Below are 9561 nucleotides of genomic sequence, written 5' to 3'. Positions count from 1 at the left end.
CCCCCCCCCCCTACGCCGACTGGTCAAGGCTTGCCGTCTTCTAGCATCTCACAGACAAGTAGGGCCCGCCGCCTGCGGGCCATACCGACAGCCCGTCGTGGGAGTATGGCTGCCTCTGCCACGGGTGATGTCATGGGCAGCATGGCAACAGTGCCGCGCCGGGCTAGGGATGGCCACCCGATACGCTGCACTGTGGCCACGTCCGCCCCTGGATTCGGGGGTGGCAGGTTGTACTATAGCCACGCCCCATCTCGTCGTTGTTATGTGGGTGCAAACTTTGAGGGTGCGAGGATGGGCCGCCTGCTAGGAGTCGGCCGCTCTGACGGTCGCCTGCTAGGAGTCAACCCGCGTCAAGGCCGCTCTTTGGGCCTTGCCGTCTTCCTGCAGCCAACCGTTTGGACTAGCCAGCCATAAAAAGGCGGTCCCTTGTTTTTGATACTTGAGGGGCGCAGCCGGCCTCGATGTCTTGAAATGTCACGGGGAGCAGATAGGGTTACCCGTGCTCATTTACTCCGACAACCGTTTTATTATGTCATAGTGGCTCAACTCAGCAACATCCATGACCGACACAAGAGGAGGGGGCTCGAAGTCCGGTGTTTGCTCGGTAGTGAAGCATCAGTGCATAACCCGTTGCAACACACAGGTTCTTTTGTTAGTAATAAGAAAAGAAAAACTCTGCAGCTGAAGACAACGCGCCTACAGTTGGTCCATTCAGAAAACAACGCAAACAGATATCGGGATAAGTAGACAGCAAAGTTCAGCCGCAAGCCGGGAAAAGAAGTGGGCAGGTCAGGGTTTGTTCGACTAGAACTGAATTGTCAGGTTTTTGTGAAAAAGACGCTGAACGCTAAATTTACTTAAGCATCCTGTCAAACATTGTTCGGAAGGGATTTCATGAACCAAGTGGTTGCCTTTCCACCATCAAACTCTTCACAATATTAATAACAGGCATATTTCATAGAAACATGTGTGCCAAAATGGTGCTGTATAATTGTATCAAAACGGAAACAAAGGCACAACTTTCACTCACAAAAAGCCGAGGCATCTACAGTATCATGATACTTCTTCATTTTTCCAACTCAAACATGCAAGCACCAATGTGAGCTACTACAATTGAGCATGTGGTGTCCAAACAAAAATGAGGGTCCTGTTTTGTTGAGATACCACACGCCTGCCAAACTGTCAAGTGAACAAAACCAACGGGCGAATCCCCTGATTCATATACATGGCAACTACAAAAGAGCCTCGATGTCAATCTCAACGAAAGTGCAGGGGTCCGGAATGCCGAATTTTCTTAGCACCTGCGTATAACAGACTAGGTCAAATTAACTGTTCATAGATCATCATTCCATGGCTTTTTTTTTTTTGCACATGACCAAAAAAATTTACCTCAGCATGGACAATTCCTAAGTAGCCAACCTGCTTTCCATCACTCATAACAATTTTGCATTGTCTTTTAGTAAAGAACTCGGGTTCCTACAAGACAAGACATCAGTACAGATGTTCATAACAACCAAAGGAACGTTGGATGTGCCCAAATGTATCCAGAATTTCAAATGCTTACACTTGAAGGAACATAGTAAGTCTGGCCGAAATTTATGTGTGGAGCTCTCACGATTTTGACAATCCTATCCACCAAACCCATAATTTCCTGCGTAATTGATAACAATTAGCCAAGGCTAAGAACAAAGCACTTTAAATATTACTCCTGCACAAAAGTAATTGCTTATTTACCTCAAATCCAGAATTACTATTACAGTACAAAGCTGCAAGCCGGCGATTATTAGAGGCACCAACATCACGTGAAGTATCCAATGACACTACATCACCAACTTCAAAAATCTGCACACATAACAATGCTGAAAAAATATACTATGGCCAATTGGTTATTAGCAACATAAGCAGCTCTATGAAAGATGAAAGCCTTCCTTTTAGAAAATCATGATAACATGTATTAAAAAACATAATTATTACAAACCAATATTATGTATCAGCCAATAAATAAATAAAAACTGAACACTGGTAGGGGCTCGAAGGCCCCAGATGCATCATTAATATTTCAGCGGTGGTACAGAGGATCTAGCAGCAGGACCCAAAGAAAAATACAGATTACAACCAGATCCCTGACTTATGCAAGGAGGACCCCAGAAGACGAAAGTAAAATGCAATCAGGTCCTTAACAACCCCCGAGCAGAACAAAGAACGCCGGTGCCGGGGACAAAGCCACTTGGTCCGACGACCCCTCTGTTAGAGTTATATTGATGATGATCTTTGGCCTTTTGTACTCTAGCCTTTTGGCATCCTCTCGTACATGTATATATGTTGGCTTTGGCCTCCTACTAATATCAAGTTAATTATCATCAACATGGTATTAGAGCTATAGGTTGTACGCCATGGAATCTGCACTGAAGTTGTAGTGCCTCCCTTGTGGCAACTTAGCCGGGAGGATTAAAAAGGGCCGCCCTTCGGCCATAGGATGCACCGGATTGCTGGCAGGACCGGCTGGCTACCGTAGGCCGCCGTAGCCTCTCCAAGACCACCACTGGTGACGAGCGTCATCCCCATCTGCATCAACTCTGCCGCTTCTCATCTGCTGAAGGAACTGCAAAGAAAGGAGAAGCCGGAGAACCTCCTCGAGAGCAGGGACGGACTCCATCCTTGCCAGAGACATATAGATCCGACGAGGAGAGGCACTGTTGGAGCTGAACTTGCTGTGATTCTCCACCGCTACCCCGGCCGCCACATGACGGCAGAGAGGGAAGGGGAGGAGCACCACAGCGGCGTCTCCAAGTGCCACGGCGAGCTTATTGAGAGGGGATTCGCCAGATCCGCTGCCATCCCTTTGCCTCCATGATGAAGGCGCTGTGGAGGACGACGAGAACGGCCACCGGATTCTGCTCGCGAGATCCGAAGGCAGACTCCCCAACGGCATGAAGCCAGACCACAGCACAAGGCCGAACAACATAAATCTAAGCCTACTATCTACAGAAGAAGCCCGGCATCCAATCCCATCCTTGCTCCAACAGGCACGGCCGACGGAGAAGAAAAGGGAAGGAGCCAGAGAGCAGAAGACGACTCTCAACGAGCTAGGGAAAGAGAGAACCCGGTTGGGTTGGAGACTTGGAGTGTGCTTGTCAGCCAATAATTAGAATGTTGTTATATAAAAAAGGGAGTATATGCACATTAGCCACATGAAGAGCGCCTCAGTAACACTGCTAACACTAAGCAGATGAATACTATTGTTTGTTTTCATAAAGTACCTTTATGGGTCTTGGATGGTCTATATTATGCTTCAGCGTTTTCAACAAACATGACATCAGACTACTTCTTACAACCTGCAAGATCACAAGCAAAAACAAAACATACATTGCGTACTGGAATAAGCACATGTGAATTGTATAATTATATTTCAAGATCTTACATTAGAAACAAAATGTATTGATTTATTTTGCAGTAGGTAAGTGAAGACAGCTAAATATGAATGACCACATATACCAGGAGTATGATAACAAAAGAATGACATACATTTTTCTACTGCAACCAGCTGTAACAAAAAAATGAAAGATCCAATCATAAAGGCACCCTTTAGTACTTGAGCAATTCACCTCAAATTCAGAAGTACGGGGGTTTGCAATAATGACTGCTTTATTTCCATCGTCTGTCCTGTTTAGCATGTCAAAGTTCTCTTCGTGTGAAGTCAAAACAAATGTGAGCACCTCCATATAACCAGCTCTTGCAACCTGCCCCACAAACATTTTTCTCCCAGTAAAATATCGATGAGTGAGCATATGCATATGGATATGGAACACAACTGAAGGATCGCTACAAGGTACTGAATATTTTAAGCACATACCTCAGCACGAATTTTATCAGAGAAACGGTTTAGTGGTTGCCTTCCACCTATTGTCATAGACTTTGGCTTTGATTTTGGCACATTGTTGTACCCATAAGCTATAGCAACATCCTGTATGGAATCAAAATGAAAATCAAACCAGAAACTATCAACCAATTCTAGATAACAACTACAAAAAAAGAACCTTCGATAGGTAGGGAATTGCATATGTTACCTCTGCTAGATCACGAGCATGCAGAACATCACTTCTTGTAGGAGGGACAGACACTGAAATACAAGGCTCCCCATTTGATGAACAAAGTTCCGCTTGCAATTGCATTTTGTTCAGAAGGGAGATAACCTGAACTTTCAAATACTCAGTTGTATCATCACACTTGCTCAAAGCTGCGAACTTAAATCAAAGAACTCAAGCAGAAAACATTGCCTTACATAATTATAAAAAGCATTTGTTTAATTTAATTTTGCATACAGGTAGAACATTGCAATTTGCATCAGAAAAACCAGCTGTTCTGCAGTAAAGATCGAAATCTATCACTTATTTGAACTATTTATCCAGATATGAGGTCCGTGGTTTCCGGCGAAATGATTTATCAGGCTTCAATAAAATATACCTGCGTCTCATCTAGGGAGATTCCAATGGGTCCAACAATATCAGAGAACGAAACTTCCATTTTATAACATGAAAGATCAGGATAAATGGCTGTGCTTCCATCATGAGATACCACTTCAACTGGTTCCACTTCAAACTTATTTTCACAGTACTCCGAAAACATTGCGACCTAGACACATAGGTAGCAGGTGCATCAACAAAATAAATCTAATCTTCATCCAAAAGGACAGCACATTTCCAATCTAAAAGATAGCAAGCATTACATCACACCTACCATTGTATTCAGAACAATATTTGCTTTTGTAATGTCTGTAGCGGTGCATTCGATAAACACATTCCTTGTCTTCAGGGTGATAGCAGAATGTGCACCATTGATGATAGGAGGTAACGATAATACAGTTCTGCAAGTATTAGAGTGTCAGCTTGCTGTATGGGCAGTACAAACCAAGGACCCAGAATAAGTACCAGAACGGTCCTGGTACAAACAATTTAAGTGAAGTATTGAACTGGCAACCAAACATGTGTCTTGCCTTCTATAACACAAGACTATACGCCTTGTAACAAAAATAAGTTAATAAATGTAACCACAATACCATGAAATTGGTTTACCTGTTGCTATCATATATAACTGGGTAAACTGGAGAATTCTCGATAATATGCAAAAACTTCTTCAACTTCATGTCAGACTGCCAAAAGAAAGCGTAAGCTATCGGTGACCAATATGTACAGAGAGCGTATTTAAGGAAAATCAGAACTAAGCATCAAGGGTATAGAACTGCAGAACTTCAGAAAATCCTGGTTCCCATGGTCATAAGTAGCAATATTAAGTGTAGCAAGGCACTATAACCTGTGGCATAGCTACTTACTCTGTAGAAATCCATCAATGCATCTGCCCTGAACTCTTGCTCCTGAACCAATATAACAAAGCAAACGAAAAGAAGAAATGTAAGTCAAAACTGCTGTTTTCCCAGAAACCTGCACAAAAGACTGCAGAAATGCTCTAACAGTAACGTGTAAAGTGGGGATAATGTATCACTGGTTGAAAGTGGTGAGTTATTTACCTGTTTTAATGGGATAAAATTGATTTCCTGTGGTGGTAGAGCCTGAAAAGATTAATTAATATGTCAAATAAAGGAGAATCAACAGGGGCATTTGCATATAAAGGAAAAACAATATCTTTTATTTTTTATTAAAATGAAAAAAGCCTATCTGAAAGAGGCACATAAGAAGATATATACTATAGTCAAGAATTGCTTACAAGGTGGAAAACTCCCGCAAAAATCTCGAAATATAAAGAAAAATAATATCAAGTTATGGTACTTGAAAAGCTCAGCACCTATGGTGTTTCTTTGTATTTACTTCAAATACAAGCTATCAAAGAATATGGACAGCATAAATAGCGCATTGTAATTGGGGACGTCACATCCAAACACCACAATTCAACATGTACGTCAACAACAACTATGAACACGAAACCATGCCTAGGATGCACAATGGTTCCAAGGTTCATGCACCAGTTACACCAAAATTAACACTGATTCTCCGAATTTCCATCTGAAGTCAATAGCATCAGGAACAATTTGATTGCACACAGGTCAGGAAGAGCTACTCTTCAAATTTTACTAACTAGACCCAAATCCCCACCTTTCACCTGTCAGTCAACCTCCCGGAATCAAAAGCAGCCCGCAAAAATGGAACCGATTGAACTCATAGGCTGGAATAACACCAAACAGTGGGGAGCACCTTGGGCTCGTGTTACAAAGCTTCAGACCATAATGCAATAGGTTCAAATAACAGGGCCCACGTTTCCCCAAATTATGGCTTCTCTAAAATACTGGTGAAAAGGAGCTTCAGTTGATCATAAAAGCTGAGAGTAAGCTCCAACTTGAAGACAGCCTGTTTAGAAGTATACTTTGCTTCTGGTGAACTCAAGACAAACCTGAATCTCCCCCAAACAGGGCCTGAGGCAGCCGAAGGGAGCTTTTGGGGCCAATAAGCTATAGCCTAGACATGCGCAGCTTCATGATGCGTGCAAAGTCAATTAAATGGACCACAACATGTCCTGCGTTTTTCTATCCCTAAAAAACTTAACTAACCTTGAAAAAAAAAGCTTTAGCAATGATCCTCAAACAGAAATATGGGCCCCCACCAACCGACCATAGAGAAGAACAGAAAAATGCAGAACTGATAGGAGCTGGGATCCTACCAGGTCTAGCTCGTAGGTTGTAGGGGTGGAAGGGGGTTTGGCGTGGAGGAAGGCGAGGCCGCAGGCGCTGAGGTGCCGTCGTCACGCGCGCGAGAGAGAGAGGGCGCAGGGGGGCGGCGGCTAGGGTTAGGTCTCCCGGCTCCCTTCAGGAAACCGAGCAAATATGATTGCTTCTGCTTAATCTCAAAACGGGTCCTTACATGAGTTTATATAATCCTCCTAATGATATAATTTGGGCTAAGCCCCTAACACGATAAGATAAGTTGGGCTGGGCCCCTAAGTGCCTGCGCCATGAGGCCTTCTCCGGCTATAGTGTATGCCGGTCATAACAAGAACACACACAGAATGAAGTAGCAAGGATGTGCCTGACGGAAATACAAAGCTCTCTGGGATGTTTGATGGAATTAATAAGGAGCATCAACAAACTGTAGCTAATTGCAGCAAGGTCAAAAATCTACCTCGTATGAGAAGGGTCCTTGCAGAGTGTCCAAATCATGGGTACCAATAGCAACAAGAGTTCTCTTCCTGTCCTCCAGCACAGTACAGTGAGTTAACCGCTAGCCAGACAAGTTATACCGGCAAATAAAACAAACTAACACGCCACGCTAGCCAGACAAGTTATACCGGCAAATATTTTGATGGAGTTTGTCTTGAAGATCAATGAAGCTGTTGTATCTGACTTCATCAAAAGTTACTCCTCTTAGGACAGCACAAACTACATATGGTCTAATTTGTGACGTCTGCAAAAGAAATAAATATCAGCTGGTCAAGGCTTTGACTTTCCTTTAATAGATAGATGTGTGCATACATAATCCATTGCCTTCTAGAGAAACAAGGACAACATTTTAAAAATGACGTAATCCATTACTCAACATGTCATCTGCAGCTAGCGTCTAGAATCTCAAAAGCATGGGCAAGTTAACATCTAAGAATTGCATTTCTTCTTTCTGCTATATTAATGGTCAGGACTACAATGGAACATTTATGACACACATGGATTAAGCATGACAAACATATGTATAGAAAATTAAACTAGTGCGTTAAGTCCGCCTTTGTTTTCTTTTTGCAAATCCCTTTTTCGTCATTCATTTAACTCACGGAGTCATTTCTCCTTTTCTGAAATGTTTTTTATCCAGAATATGCATTAACCATGAAGTTGTTCAAGAGAGTTTCCAATTGAGACGAACACCAAACCCTTAGACTCTGTCTATCGATTTTATCCACAGCTACTACAGAACCGTTACCCAGAAGTTAGCAAAACACTGAAGATACTCAGCCTTACTGTTTTTTCTTATATTTTTTCAAGTATATTAATTGAAAATTTGGCATATGTCGTAATATGGCCATAAGAAATTATAAGGGTAAAATACATTAAACTTATGTATAATAAAGAGCTAGATGAGGGTGAAAATGAACCTTCTTCAACTCATTACCTGTGGTCTAACATGCATCTGAAGCATTGAACCACGGGGGATTGAAGCAATTTTAAATATAGGGGTTGCTTCACTCCCAGTGAAAATGCGAAGAGATCTTGCTAATCCTTCAAGACATAACAAATCATATCTGCATGCATTGTAATGGACATCACACTGCATAAGAAATCTTATGCTAATTCTTTGTAATTTTTTAACAACCAACAAGTCATCCAATTGAACTTAGTAAACTAAGAAAACGTATCGTTAAAGCATAAGGCTAACCAAGACATTTCCAGTGCATACTTGATGCCAGCAATACTAATAAGGTGATACTCCCATCTATAAAACCAGTGTAGACTATTTGAAGGTTCAACAATTCGAAGTCTTATGTCACATCAGACATATACGAGAAAGCAGTTCTTTCTCTTTTGCTGGAAAGAAAGCAAAAGTTTGTGGTTGAACACAATGTGCTGTGTGGAAGTTCAACTATTTGAAGTCTTATTATCTCACATCAAACATGTACAAGAAAGCAAGTTAATATACTACAAGTGTCCCACAGCACCAAATAATTTCTTACTACACCCAAAATGAACAAGAGAATAGAATTAAATACAAAAGTAGCAAGACAAAATAAACTACTCATTAAAACCTTACCAGTAACAAGAATTACCATCATATATAGGGATGGCGCAGCCAAAGTTTATGTCAAATTAAATAAAAATCAGAGTGAACAAAACCTACAGATGTTGGTTCCAAATTTGATGCCAAAACCAAAAGAATCACCATAAATGCAGGTTAGACTTGAGCTGACATTAGTACGGATAACAAGGTCAACCTCCGCAAAGTCCAACAATTAAGTGACACATGCCATGCATGATGCCGTTAAAAACCAAAAACTTTGAACTGAATAGCAGAACAAAATTTGCTCGCCCAAATAAAAGAAAGCAAAACGGTTACATGATTACAGCTACGGTGACACCAATTCATACACACATATTTGATTTGACAATTAGCAGCTCAATGCAGACTAATTGAGCTAGTGATACCAGAAGACAGACAGATATCTCATACCATAGCAACTCAAGTCAGAGCAGTTTAGCCACTTGTACAGACAGTTCAGCTGGCAAAACCAAAATGTGCTTACCTATTGGCAGCAACCTCAATCTTGTAGATGACCTCGTCGTCACCGTCCGCTTCGACATCTTCCTCCAGGTGCTTCTCCTTCCGGATGATGGCCTTCTCTGTGGTCTACACAAACCCAATGAAGCAAATCACATCAAACGAAATTAACACCCAAATACCAAAGCATGCGAGTAGGAGAGAAAAATGGCACAGATCTGCGGCTCACCACGTCGTCGAGTTCGATGCCGAAATCGAAGCAGAGTGCCTCGAATTCGTCTTGCGCTGGAGCATCCACAACAAAGAAACGATATTAGTTAGGTGTTCTCGCGGCGGGTTAAGGGAAGGAGTATGTGGC

At 42.1% G+C, this 9561-nt stretch overlaps 1 protein-coding gene across 1 annotated transcript in view; it reads right to left on the bottom strand.

Moving 5' to 3' along the window:
- Window positions 1-936: 936 nt before the first annotated feature.
- The window catches only part of LOC119337625 (phenylalanine--tRNA ligase beta subunit, cytoplasmic-like), a 10176-nt gene continuing 1551 nt past the window's right edge, over window positions 937-9561 (bottom strand). Inside the window, exons 4-21 of the mRNA XM_037609797.1 lie at window positions 9433-9491; window positions 9229-9332; window positions 8103-8232; window positions 7294-7409; window positions 7128-7194; window positions 5525-5566; window positions 5330-5371; window positions 5073-5149; window positions 4738-4864; window positions 4465-4632; window positions 4068-4193; window positions 3854-3964; window positions 3606-3740; window positions 3261-3335; window positions 1735-1842; window positions 1565-1651; window positions 1390-1476; window positions 937-1301 (exon numbers count right to left, since the gene is read on the bottom strand). Coding sequence (XP_037465694.1) covers window positions 1233-1301; window positions 1390-1476; window positions 1565-1651; window positions 1735-1842; window positions 3261-3335; window positions 3606-3740; window positions 3854-3964; window positions 4068-4193; window positions 4465-4632; window positions 4738-4864; window positions 5073-5149; window positions 5330-5371; window positions 5525-5566; window positions 7128-7194; window positions 7294-7409; window positions 8103-8232; window positions 9229-9332; window positions 9433-9491 — 1730 coding nt within the window. The 3' untranslated portion in view covers window positions 937-1232. The remainder of the gene's footprint in view (window positions 1302-1389; window positions 1477-1564; window positions 1652-1734; window positions 1843-3260; window positions 3336-3605; window positions 3741-3853; window positions 3965-4067; window positions 4194-4464; window positions 4633-4737; window positions 4865-5072; window positions 5150-5329; window positions 5372-5524; window positions 5567-7127; window positions 7195-7293; window positions 7410-8102; window positions 8233-9228; window positions 9333-9432; window positions 9492-9561) is intronic.

This window comes from Triticum dicoccoides, chromosome 1B, assembly GCF_002162155.2.
Source record: "Triticum dicoccoides isolate Atlit2015 ecotype Zavitan chromosome 1B, WEW_v2.0, whole genome shotgun sequence".
In the NCBI taxonomy this organism is placed as follows: Eukaryota; Viridiplantae; Streptophyta; class Magnoliopsida; order Poales; family Poaceae; genus Triticum; species Triticum dicoccoides.
The sequence above is the reverse complement of the archived record's forward strand: the minus strand, read 5'-3'. Positions and strand labels throughout refer to the sequence as shown.